The sequence below is a fragment of the Cornus florida genome, unplaced genomic scaffold (genome assembly GCF_030987335.1).
Source record: "Cornus florida cultivar Cherokee Brave unplaced genomic scaffold, ASM3098733v1 CherokeeBrave_3.0.0_Hap2_Chr10, whole genome shotgun sequence".
Taxonomy (NCBI): domain Eukaryota; kingdom Viridiplantae; phylum Streptophyta; class Magnoliopsida; order Cornales; family Cornaceae; genus Cornus; species Cornus florida.
Genome location: NW_026775580.1, coordinates 116607534 through 116621591, shown reverse-complemented (window position 1 = coordinate 116621591; position 14058 = coordinate 116607534). Strand labels below are relative to the sequence as shown.

The 14058-nt window shown below is 36.4% G+C and overlaps 1 protein-coding gene across 2 annotated transcripts; it reads right to left on the bottom strand.

Moving 5' to 3' along the window:
• Positions 1-2155: 2155 nt before the first annotated feature.
• On the bottom strand, positions 2156-12671 carry LOC132278389 (uncharacterized). Of its 2 annotated transcripts, XM_059780180.1 has the most exons (5): positions 12506-12671; positions 8451-8535; positions 7328-7438; positions 2528-2629; positions 2156-2428 (listed from the first exon to the last, which is right to left on the bottom strand). In XM_059780180.1, the coding sequence occupies exons 1-5, from the start codon at positions 12607-12609 to the stop codon at positions 2384-2386; spliced, it is 447 nt and encodes a 148-aa protein (XP_059636163.1). In that variant the 5' UTR covers positions 12610-12671; the 3' UTR covers positions 2156-2383. The 2 variants fall into 2 exon arrangements, with proteins under 2 accessions (XP_059636163.1, XP_059636164.1); XM_059780181.1 differs by lacking the exons at positions 2156-2428; positions 2528-2629; positions 7328-7438 and adding an exon at positions 7445-7830 and having other exon boundaries at positions 8377-8535.
• Between the last annotated feature and the right edge of the window lie 1387 nt (positions 12672-14058).

Genomic DNA, 14058 nt, shown 5'->3' with positions numbered 1-14058 from the left:
AACAACTAAGGACGTGGCCAAATATAGGCCAAGTAATGTGCACCACATGGGACAATAGGACAGAATGACTTTAGAAGATTTGCTCCCGAATAATTCATCCATCCACTTTTTTCTTCTCTCCTTACCTTCTCCCTACCAAACAAAGAAAGTTTATTTCTTCCGTTCAATATTCCTCCATCCCTCTTCCATCCTTTCAAATGAAGCATTATTGTTAAATTCATATGCGGATTCACTTTCTTATGCCCCAGTGGTTTCGAGTATTGTGTAACAGTCAAACAATGACAAAAGTGTATAGGCCTCAGCAATACGACGTGGCAAGAATAGTTCAGATAATTAGCTTTCAATTAGCTGTTGAGGAAGTACAAGACTATATCGATGAATTACAAGGCGTGGAAACAGAACCGGAAACATTTAATCCTAAAACCTGGATGTAACTTTTCATTTTTGTCTGATATAGAATTATTGTTATGTATTTATTTAAATAAATTATATATATGTTAATAATTTTTTAAATTAAATTTTAATAGTTTAATATTATATATTTTCTTCTCTGATTAAATTTTCGTTTATTGAAATATCAGTATTTCTTACTACTATATTATTATTACGTTTTATTATTATATTATTAAATAAATTAATTACTGAAATACTAAAACCCTTTATATTTTTAATAATAGTATAAATAAGAGTAATAGTGGTGGTTATTTGTAAAACGTGACTGTTGTTTGTATTAAATCCCCATGACATTCCCACTAAACTTGTTTGGTGGTACTAAGTTAAAAGAAACTTGTGGGAGAGTGAGAGTTTTCTTTCAACTTTTTCAGTGGGGAGGTAATGTGTGTCTTTAAGTCTTCAAGTAACCACTACTACCAAGTGCCAACCATGGACCCTATGCAGATTGTAACCCTATTGATTGGAGTATGTTAAGATTGGTGATAGAATGAATCTACTGGTTGATGTCAATGATCCAATGGACCTTGTTTTAGTGAATTAATTCAGTATCAAAATTACTTCTCCTTGTTTTGTGTAAAATTAATTCATTTCTGCTGAATGGGTCTCTCATTTTAAGCCTAACAGTCAAAGAAAACAACTCCACAACGGATTAGGTAAATACAAATACTCATGAAATGGATAAGCGTAAAATAATCATAATCATAATCATAATACGAATAATGAAGAAAAAATAATACAAAAAACTCCAAATTTCATAGTATAATCATTCCAACAAAAGGAGCAACCCTACATCCAACATTTTATTAAGCCCAGAACCTCTCTTGAAACAATACAAGCAGGCACAAAACATTAAAGAACGAAAAACCCACACTTTCCAAAATTAGCTCTAATCTTGATTAGCACCAACTAACTCAATTCATATACTGCACTCACACTATAAAACTAAATCCCACTCTCCCCATCTACTTATATCAAACAGATCCCATTTCCAAGTCTAAACTTCCTTCTTCTTCTTCCTTATTTATTTATTTATTTATTTATTTATTAAACCTTTCGCTAAAGAGAGAATTCTTGTTGGTGTTTCATTGCTATTTTTGTCGACCAGATTTGCATTCTCCTTACAAGATTCTGCATTTTGTTGTTAGACAGCAAAGATGGGAACACAAGCTGCAATGATGAGCAGAATTAGCAAATGATTGATACAACATTAGCAACCACATCTTTCATCCTCAGAATACAACAAAAGCAGGACTTTACCAGAGTTGGCCTTCCAATTTTATACCACTGCAACCATTCGGTTTCCATAAAATCCAATAGAATATAAGTTTTGAATAGTCGTTGATAGATTGACAGTTGCTGCGGTTGTTATATTGGTTCGCAGGTGTTGCACATGTATATATTTATTTATTTGTATAGACGTACCAAGAAACATATAAAATTATGTGAAATAGTTTTCATTTTTTTTTTTATATAAAAAATATATCATTATATCTATAGAAAAGAATAGTTGAGAAATGTGATGGTAGAGAGTAGTACAACAATTTGATAACATAATCCCATTTGCCATCAATATTTCCAAGTTAGTTGTGTATACTAGGGTTTAATTGTAAAACTCGAAAGACCAGAATCAAACCATCAAACAAGAATGCAACACTCTTAACTTGATTAAATACCCCTTTTTCCCCCCCAAAAAAAAAAAAAAAAAAAAATAAATAAATAAATCTATTATCCTTCATTAGTGTAATGTTTGAGAGTCAGTCCAGGAAAATAGCTGTAAAAATCTGTGAAGCCTTACTAAACATATGCTACAATCAATGTGAACTAAACAAAAGGAACAACTGCTAGTCTGAAAGATCTTACAACTCCAATTTAAAGAATGACTCAGTTATGAATCAGCAGCTCCTCCAAGCTTGCCACATTCAGGAGATATCTACCGTACAAAGAAACTGACTATCGTCTCCCAGTATCCAGCCACCTGTAAGGAAGAAAAGGGTTGCCATCACAAAAATCACGTCTCTCTCTCTCTCTCTCAATCTCAAATACACACGCAAGACATGCTCTACTGTGACCTTACCTGAGACAGAATACTCTTTCCAGTATGGCCTTCAATGACTAAGCCTGCCGTGAGACCAATCATAGCCCATGCTCCATTAATCGCTTCAATTTGGCGTTTTCTCTGCAATAAAATCATTCACCAGAGAGGATAGTAACCAAACTGATTTGAATAAACAGAAGGCGAAAAAAGATGACGATAATCTATATCTTAAAAGAGAAGCATAAATAGGCAGTGTGTTGTGTGGCTTCCCTACTAGCTTCTGTGCCTCACCGGCCACTGCATGATACGAATGCCATAGTATACAAGAGCTTGGGTTATTAATCCACACAATAACCACAAGACAATAATCTCTACCAAAAAAAAAAAAAAAAACCTTTTCGTTTCGTCCTCTGATTCACAAACAGAATTCAAATCCCACAATAAAACCAAATAAATGAATAAAAAAGTGTTTTCCCAACATATCCAAAATTTAACCTAGAGCAGTATCTTCTGAGCTAGGAATAAAATTGTTTTCTGGTGCATTGCTCTGTTACCAAACTTCAGGTAAATGTTCTCTCTCCGGACACTATTCTTGTTTCCTAATTCAACCTACTTTGGTTGATTCAATAGCAATTTTATTTTTTTTTATTTTTATTTTTTTTGATAAGTAAAATTTTATAGAAAGCGATCAAAAGGGGAGCGTATCCCAAGAGAAGAACAAAGGGCTAGCAAGAGCCTCAAGCCTTCAAAGAGGCCAAAAAAAAACAATAATCTCCTCTATAGATCTATAATTTCTCCCTGAAACCCAACAAAAAAGAGTGGAAAGAATATAGAATTGAATAATAGAAATGTGCATCTCCTTCCCATCAAAATATCTCATATTCCTCTCAAGCCATAAGCACCACCAAACACAAAGAGGCGTAGCCCTCCAAGCATCCCGAATATGAGCCTCCACAAAACAGCCTCTCCAAGCCTCAATCAGCCCTCTAACGGATCTAGGCATCACCTAGAGAATCCCAAAAAGACCAAACATCAAGTCCCAACATTCCTTGGCCATGGTGCAGTGTAAAAGAAGGTGATCCACTGTTTTCTCATCTCGAAGGCACATATAACAACGATTAACCACCACTTAATTTCTCCTTCTTAGGTTGTCCTAGGTTAAAATATTTCCCAAAACCGAGGTCCAAGCAAAGAAGGCCACCTTGAGAGGAGCCGTTGAGCGCCAAACAAACTTCTAAGGGAAAGGACCTCCAGGCTCCTCCGTGAGACACCTGAAAAAGGATTGAACCTCGAAACGACCTTTAGAGTTGGAAGCCCAAATCCAACAATTAGAAGCTCCTACCCTAATCCCCTAGCGATACAACAACTCCAAAAAACGAATGGCATCCTCCATCTCCCAGTCCTGAAAATGTCACCTGAATCAATCATCCCAAAATAGGCTCCCGCTATCAAGATGATAACAGTTGACTACCATAGCCTGCCTATCCGAAGCAATCCTGAAGAGACGAGGAAAAACAATAGCCAGAGGAAGGTCCCCACACCAGACATCCTCCCAAAAACTGATCCTCCTACCATCCCAGAGGCGAAAGCGAACATGTTTGGAGAAATCAACCCACCCCTTCCGAATGGACTTCCAAACCCACTCCCCTTGGACCGTGAACCTCCAGAGAGCTCCACCCACCTCTACTCTCCCCAAATCTACTAGCAACAACCCTCCACCAAAGCCAATGCCTCTTCACCCCAAATCTCCACAGCCATTTCCTAAGAAGAGATTTATTGAAAGGCACCATTCTTCTAAACCCCAAACCTCCACTCCGAATCGGCCTGCACACTTGCTCCCACCGAACCAGATGAAACTTGAACTCCTCTCCTCTACCCCTTATAGAAAATTACGCTGCAACCTCTCGAGTCTCTCAACCACAGAAGAGGGAATCTGAAATAGAGAGAGAAAAAAAAAAAAAAAGTGGGGAAGGGAAGACAGGGTGCTCTTAATCAGCATAACCCGGCCACCCTTGGAAAGATACTGCTTCTTCCAACCCGCCAGTCTTCTCTCAAACCTCTCCACAACAGGGTCCCAAACCCCCACACACCTTGAAGGAACACCCAAGGGCAACCCTAAATAAGAGATAGGGAAAAAGGCAATACGGCAACCAACAATATCAACAAACATCACAATCTCAACTGGCACCAAAATGCTCTTCCCAACATTCACCTTAAGGCCGGAGACAACTTGAAACCAGATCAAAATGCATCTCAGATATCTAAGCTGGGACACATTCGCATCACAAAGAACCAGAGTATCATCTGCAAACATCAGGTGGGAAATCTCCAAACCTCTCAGAAAACCTAACTCCACGGCCCTACTCGTCAATCTACTAAGGGCCTCCATCACAAAAAGGAACAAAAAAGGGGAAAGCAAATCACCTTGCCTGAAACCCCTCGAGCTAGAGAAAAAATCGGTCGAAGCACCATTAACAAATAAAGAAACGGGCGCTGGAAATACAGAAATGAATCTATTTCCTACAACGAACACCAAATCCCATCCTCTTCATCAAGTAGATAAGGAAGCTCCAATTCACATGATCGTAAGCCTTCTCAATGTGCAACTTACATAGAACTCTCGGGACCTCGCTGCTCAATCTGGAATCCACACACTCACTAGGAATAAGAATTGAATCTAGAATCTGATGGCCTCCCACAAAATCATTCTGAGCGTTAGAAATGACACCGTCCAAAACCTTCCTTAACCTAGAAGTAAGGACCTTGGCAATCAACTTGTAAATGCACCCCACTAGGCTAATAGGGCGAAAATCCCTAACATTACCCACCCCCCCTTCCCTTTTTCGGACTGAAAACAATGAAAGTGGCATTCAAGCTCTTCTCAAAAGAACCCTGAGAATGGAAAGCCTGAAAAGTGCCCATAACCTCCCCTCTCACCACCTCCCAACACTCCAAAAGGAATCTCATTGTAAACCTATCAGGCCCTAGGGCTTTATCCCCGTTACAGCTCTTCAAAACAAACAGGACTTCTTCTTTAGAAAAAGGCTCCTCCAAACCGGAGCACTCCTCACTAGAAATAGAGTCAAACTGAAGCCCTTCAAGCAAGGGTCTCCATCCAGCAGATTCTGTGAACAACTTCGTATAGAACTCAGCAATGCCCTTACAAACCTCCTCCTCCTTACAAAACAACTCCCTATCAACCCGAATCCTCCCAATATGACTGCCCCTTCTACGAGTGTTGGCCAATCTATGAAAAAACTTCGTGTTACTGTCACCCTCCTTAAGCCACAAGGCTCGAGATTTTTGCCTCCACGAAATCTCCTCCATGATAGCGATCTCAGCAAACTTTGCCAGACACTCCACCCTTCTAGCCTTCAAGGAATCCACCAAGACCCCTTAACCCTCCATCCGATCAATGGTAGCAATCTCAGAAAAAACCCGATTCTTTCTCCACTCAAGATTTCCAAAGTCCTCTTTGTTCCATATCTTGATACTCTCCTTTAAAAGCCGCAGTTTACCTGCAAGAGAATGACTTGGAGTGCAAACCACCCCATAACCCCCCCACCAAATACAGACCCTCTGGAGAAAGCCCTCACCCCGAAGCCACATATTCTCGAAGCTGAAAGGAGAGCGTCTACTACGCAAACCACCATAATCCAACATCAACGGAATATGGTCAGAGATAAGACGGGCCAAAGTAGCCTGGATCACATCAGAAAACTCCTCCCAATCCCCGGACACAAGGAATCTGTCAAGCCGAGAGAGAGTAGGGGGAGAGCGACCACGTAAATGGACCACCCTCCGAGGGTAGATCAATCAACCCAGAATCATCAATAAATTTTGAGAAGGACTCCATATCTGACGTCCACCTACCCCCCGTCGATCTCTCAAAAGGAGAGCGAACAATATTGAAATCCCCTCCAACACACCATGGAAACGACCACCTCCTTCTAAAACCCCCAGCTCCTCCCAGAGCAAATGGCGCACACTGTCCTTCGTAGGCCTATAAACACCAGAAAAAACCCAACGGAAGCCCTCCTCCAATAGCATTGGGTGCGACAAGATCATAGATAAGACAAACGTTTGACAGAATTTATTGGTTCAGTCTCCCATGGAAATGAAACCAAGTTCATCTTACCAACAGGCTAATGGCCTAGCGGTACCAAGCTCCTACTTCTCAAAGAGAGGTTAGGGGTTCGACCCTCAGTAGAGGCATGTGTGTTTAAGTACCAACTAGGAAAAAAAAAAAACCAAGTTCATCTTCTTTTTCGAGAAAATGTTGACTTGCGCCACAAGATCAAAACTTAAAAAATTTGTCAACATTCTTCAATTACTTAGGGATAATTTATAGCTATTTCCAATGATTTTTGTGACAGGTCCAGTACTTTGCAGTCATATGTTCCAGTGACACCAATGATTTCTTGAACCAAACATTATGTTAAAAGTCATTTTACATTCACCATCTTGACAACATATGCTTGCTTGGCTTATTGCTTACAAGCATCAAGAGCGAAAATTATTCATGAAGACGGGATTCTCACTTTGAATTTCTCTTTCAATTTAATTTCTCCATTTGTTTGGCAGCTAACCGCCATTTTACATTCACCATCTTCACAAGATATGCTTGCTTGGCTTATTGCCTACAAGCATCACTTAGAGCGAAATTATTCATGAAGACGGGATTCTCACTTCGAATTTCTATATTGCTTTAATTTCTCCCCTTTGTTTGGCAGCTAACCGCCATTTTACATTCACCATCTTCACAAGATATGCTTGCTTGGCTTATTGCTTACAAGCATCACTTAGAGCAAAAATTATTCATGAAGACAGGATTCTCACTTTGAATTTCTCTCTTGCTTTAATTTCTCCCATTTGTTTGGCAGCTAACCGCTTGGCTTCCAAAGGATCAACCATGATCACCTCCTTGATTGAATCTCCTCCTCGAGACACCTATATGGTAGGAGAAGAGTGTATCCATTAGTGGAAAGAAACACATGATAAGCAAAGCAGAGATGGAAACTCACTGTATAACTTGCAAGTCTATGCAACGAAATAGTAAAGTACACAAATAGAAGGATAACAGCCAAGGAAAACTTGCAACTTCTTTATATGTCCCTTGTGATTGTAACACAGAGTTATAGAGACTCGAGTGCTAGCCATGGACTTTCGGTGAAGGCTAGTGACTGCCTTGCCATATGCTTTAAGATAAAGCTTCAGTAACAGGTGAACATTAAGTCCATTTTTCAGCGATGGCAATTACTATTCGGTTCTTTAAATTAGGCCGAATTTCATTCCTGGATCCATATCCATGCAGCATAAACCTCTGTTGTCTCATGTGCATTCTACAATTAGAAGCAAAAACTTAAAATATAGATAGATTCATAACAGAAATAATTATTTTCTAAAAATGTACACGTATATATTAAGACAAAATACTCCTTTAGTGTTTACATACATTGCCAAATATATGCATGTGGACATACATAAATATATCTATATAATGTGATGTCCTTGTTTCATCACTATCCTATTTTTTCAGAATTACCGTGTCAACGTGCCTATATCACGTAGTACTCCTATACTGTACTTGTAACACTGTCCATGCTGCAGAGTTTCATGTCCCTAGTCCAATTTATTTATAATAACCCAAACAACCTGTTAATCTTCTTTAAGATTCTAAATTTTCTGTTTTCTCACCCTTTTCCCACCTCAACCTTATTACAAATTTACAGTTAAACGCACGAGAAATTTATTTACAGCACTCTCACTTAAACTCTCTCCTGCTTTCATGGCGATAATGTTTAGAAGTATATTCAATTTAATAAAATTCCCACTACAAATGCCAATTTTTATGGAAAAAATTGTAAATCACCAATCACATCACATACCTAAACATATCTTTGAGCATATTCAAACCAAATATACCATCATTATACATGTGGAAGCCTTGAGTAATGCATACATTAGGATTGGCCAAGACACGAAATGCCTGAGCCTCTGCTCTACGAGTAACCAGTCTGGCATCTTGTTCTCTTCTCAAACCCCATCTGAAAAGGCAGAAAATTTAAAGAAAAATAAATGATTAGGACACAAAGAAAACAACACAGCAAGTCTGCAGTCACCGTTGCAAAAAACTAAAATATAAAGCCTCTTGGCTGCCCTGGAAAATTTAAAGATAACTCGTGAATCTCCAATCAAGTGAGGTCATGTTTTCATCAAATAATAGGATACCCAACTCCCTTTCGGGAGATAATCGAACTCCACGTAGTTTCCTGCACTCCACTCCTTGTTATATGGTATCTATAATTATAATATATTTTGGAGTGTGGGATGCTTTTTGGACTGCAAATATTGCCTACCTCCTCTTTTTTTCCATTTATTTATTAAATATTTAAAGTTAGACATACATTGAACCTATACATCAGCGCATGAGGTACTTAGTTTCTAAGAAATTAAATCGAACATTCAAAAAGTACTCTATGAATAATTTCATACTAAATAAGACAATTGAACTTTCAATAAACTCAATAAAATATAATTTGTCTATGTAATTTTAATAACTTGGATTTTGACCTGGGCTTAATAAGCTACTTGGGCCAATAACAAGCACATACAGATTGGCAGAGCAGGCCTAGACTATGTGACTGACATCTTCCACTTCAGAAAGAATTGCTACTTGAATTCAGATCATGGGTCTCAATAAGTAAGGATATTTATGCGTGCCCTTTTTAGTGAGTTATTCCCCTTTGAATCAAGCAAAGGTTTGGAGATGTACCTCTCATTAGAGATGCCAAATTGCCAATTAATTCCACATCCATGATTGAGGAGGATTACCAGGATCAGTCCTATAAAACTAGTGAGGCCTAAGGCAAAACCTTTATATGGGACATTTTTTAATATTTAACATTAATATAATTAAAATCAAATACTTTCTCCTTAGTTTTGACCTTTAAATTCTAATTCATTATCTTCTCCTCCATTTTCTCCTTCGTTTTTTAAAAAGTTATGTATTTATATGTTACACACACACACACACACACACACTTATCACATGTGAATTTGTAGAAAAAAACACTTTATAGTGAGGTCCAAATCAAAATCTATTAAATCCCTTGTTTTGTACGAGGCTCTAGGCGACTGACTTAATTGCCTTAAGGCAGAGCCAGCCCTAGAAAGGAGTAGAGATTTGGGGTTATACTTGGGCAAGAAAAGGGAAAGTTTAAGGGCAGTTTTAGGTTCTGAGAACAGTTCCCCTAAACGCAAGCTTTCATGATTTAGGGTGTCTTGGTCCAGTGTTTAAGGGAACAAAGTGTTTGAGCTTGTTAAATATAAATTGTAAAAGTAAAAGGAGAGTTAAAACATATATTCTTGCAGTGATTTATGGTGATTGGATTTTAGTAGGAATAGAAAAAAGAAGAAACTCAAGGAATTACTCGATGAATTTCCATAGGTATGACACCTATAACTAGATTTGCATTGCTATCCCCAAAAAATTAGAGAAGCTTATGAAAATTTAGTAAACTGATGTCTATTGAATTGAAAAATACATAAATGCCACTAAACATAAGCTTTAACATCAATTCCCCCACCTTCAAGAGCAGATGTTGAAGGTTCAAATTTCAATGGCGACAAGTAGGCCAATGTATCTTACCTACCAAGGAAAAAAAGATAGAATACATATATAGGCTGTTGGACTTAACCTAATTTTGCAAAGACTATGACTTGAAATCAGAAACTTAAAGAGTTTTGACTCCTGGACACGTCCGTCAAGCTAGGAAGCACAAATTCTTTTAAGGGGCTGTATTCGCATTGGACATGTGTCGAACACCGAAATTTCACGAACACTCCTTAGGCACATATCCATAATTTAACATTTTATTTAAACACTTTGGACACTTAGCCGACACTTTGTTGACACTTCTAGGACGCCTGGCCTAGACTTCCAGAGAATTCCTAGCACAATTCTTATTTAACACACACACATCTAGAATAACCATGTTCGGCAATCTTGGAAATAATATGAACACAACTCAAAGTGTCAAACTTTCTTTCTTTAAGAAAAAATTGATAATATAGGCATGGTCACAAATCAAACATACCATGATACATTTTTATACGAGACAAAAACATAATTGTCATGACAAAGTAGTGAAACAGTAGCATATATGATATAACAATCATTACAATATTCGCATAACTTCATCTTTAAAATTATATATGAGTAACTCTTAGGTGCCATTTGATAACTCAATTAAGAGCTTAATTCTGAACGGATTAAGCGCTTATCTAATTAAGTGCATTTGATAACACAATTTGAATGTAAAACGGCAAGCGCCACTTAAAATGGGCAAAATTTTAAATGACAGGAACATCACTTATCAATGAATGCTCAACGCTGAAATTTAAAAAGATATTAAAACATATATTTTTTAATCACCGCTTAAAAAGTTCAGTACTTAAAATTCAGTTCTTAAAATTTTTAGTTCTTAAAATTTTCAATTTTTTCAAAACAACACCTTTAGTATAGAATTAAAAATTAATTAAAGTTCTATAATAGTGTTATTGAATAGAAGTATATAAATGAAAATTTATATTCAGATATTGTCGTGTCTATGTTGTATCAATGACCTAATTTTTTAGGATTTGACGTGCTATGTATCCGTGTCGTATTGTGTCCGTGTCTATGCTACTTAGTTGATAAGTAAATACCATATAAAAACCTAATCATAATCCAGATATAACCTATGGATCCTACTACCATACCCAGCAAATATAGATATTACAAATATACCTCTGACTCCAAAAGTTTATGAAATATAAATGTAACTGAATAATCAACAGATTAACCTAAATGTAAAATAAGACCATTCAAACTAAAACTTGATTTCAACAGGTCTTAAATGGGTTCCAGCTTGAAATCAAACCAGTTTTTAAATTTCTACTTCTCTAAGATTTACGTTAGCTTGGATCCATGAGTCACATCACTCGATTGCAGATAGGCTGGTTTATTGTGGTTACTTTGGTCTTCAATAGTTGTCAATTTAAAGTTTTAACTTCCCACAGATGCATTCCTTTTATTATAATGCAACAAATTTTAAAAATCACCATATTGAAAAGTGAAAACATAAAGGAGAGACCCAAACTTTGGTATTAGTATTACAGACCTAAGTTTTAAAACAAGTTAGCTATGAGAACATGATATTTTGAGTAGTCAATTGAAATTTTGGCAAACTAGTAGTCAAGGTTGCAGATCCATGTTAAATTTTCTTCTTCTTTCTGAAGAAAATTTTCTTTTTGAGAAGGAGGCTTCCTAGGGATGTATGAGTACATAGATGATAAAGTAGGAGAGATAAGAGTAAGACCCAAATGAAATTAAAGAAATTACTGCATTATGAGTTCTCCTCACTTTCTCCTAAGTTTATCCCCCCCCCTCTCTCACTTTTTGTCTGTGAGAGAGAGAAGATGAGGGTAGAGAGAGACTATGTTACTAATACAGATGCTGACAGTCGCTTACAATTGCCTTAGAAGGCTTGAACCCCCTTGGGTTTCTTTCTACACACAATTCCACCTTGGGTTTGGTCTGTCTTCTTTTTCCATTTTGAAGAAATTTGACATACATATAACAGTGTCGGTTGTAAATTTATCCTAAAATTTGAGTAGATTCAAAATTTGCATACCACAACCAGAACCATTTTTGTGATTATTGGTGGGGAAACGTAAGTGCATAGCATGAATTAAATGAGAATCCCAATCTAGGAAATTAGAAACTCGGAGTATGGAATGTGCGAAATATATTTCCTTGTAAAAAGTCGCAAACCATTAGAGTTGTAATGATATTGTGGTGCAAACACTAAATCCAATCTACTTGACCACAAATGGTTTGTGCAAGATTACAGATGCATAAGATCGCATAATTGCATTTATTGTTGTGTTTATTTCATTCTCGAGGAATCAAACAATGGGTGAAGAAAAGTATGAAACGGTGAAAAAAAGGAAAGAGGGAAAGGAGCATCTTACTTAAAGATTGTTGTTGCAGGGTGATGATGGTGATGATTAGAAAAGAAAATAGCGCCGTCGATGATGGGATTCGGCAGTGCTGATGAGGACGACACCATCATCATCCTTCCTTCTTCAGCTCTCGTCTCGTCTCGTCTCGTCTCGTCTCTCTCTGACGTTATAATTATTATCCTATCCATAACAACTATAAATGGAGATTATTGTCAAAGATAAATAATAATAATAATAATAATAATAAAGGTTAATTAATAAAATAATAATAATAAATCGTAAATTATTTAAAATGTTATATTTTGATGGGTGAAAGAGACTTCCTACAACATTTTTAAATCCGAACACAAGGGGACAACATTAATTTATAATAACTTGTATAACATGAGAGGTTTCTTGCAAATTTAAATGCAAAATTGAATGACTAATCATACAAGTGATGTATTTTCTATCGGCATTCTCGTTACTTAATTTTATTTTTTAGTTTGGATAATTATATTTTTAATAAGGGTTAAATTTAGATTGAAAATTTTCAACTTGAACTTAATTAGAGTGCCGGTAACATGAAAGCTTAACTTAAACTCAAATTTTAATTTTACTTCCAATATATTTTTAAATTTTAAATATATTATATATATTTCAAATTGTGATTACCTTTTACTTTTCAACTTCATATCATTTAAATATTAATTTATTGTATATTAATGTTTTGCTTAAGTATTTTCTTGGGAATTTATTTGTAATTTTTTATGCTTTAAGAATAATTTTGGACAAATTACAATGACACCTCTTCATATTAGCTCGATATCATATTTTGTTTTTAATGTTCACTCACATTTTGAAGAGTTTTGCAGCTAAGTTATCACGCGCTAAGAGTGTCCAAGAAGAGTTTTGTAGCTAAGCTACCACGCGCTAAGAGCGTCCAAGACTATTTTGTTAAAAGTGACGTAACAGAAACACGAGTGCCAAAGGCGTAGAGCTCCAACTAAAATTTTCAAGTATGAATGGAGACTTCTCCGAAAAGCATTCTTGATCAGACTTCTCTACTCTTTGAAATGGAAGTGATTTGAGAATTCGCTTTGATTCGAAGCCTTAGAAAGGGGGTTTTGTCTGTGACTTTAGTATTGTCGAAGTCGAAGGCAGCTATGCCCGAGATATATTAATGAGATCTTTGATTCATGTCCTTTCCATTAATCCTTATTTTACTCGCACCCCAAAAATCATTTTTCAATGGCGTTAGAACACTTTTGCATGTAAAATGATAATATTATCCTTTTAACTTTGTGATCATTTTGTTTCAATGACTTAACTAAGTGTATATATATATATATATATATACTTTTATCTATATGACAACCTTTTCAATGCAGCTACTAAGCCGTTAAGGTGACCTTAAGCCTTCCATTATCATCTTCAATAATAACAACAAAACAAAAAAGTGCAATGTTTGTGTAAATAGTTAGGGAGAGAAAGAGAGGGAGTGATTTGGCCGGTGTGGGTTTTGTATTTTGTTATTTAAATTTATTTTTTTCTTAAAAAAATAAGAGTAAATAAATCAATTC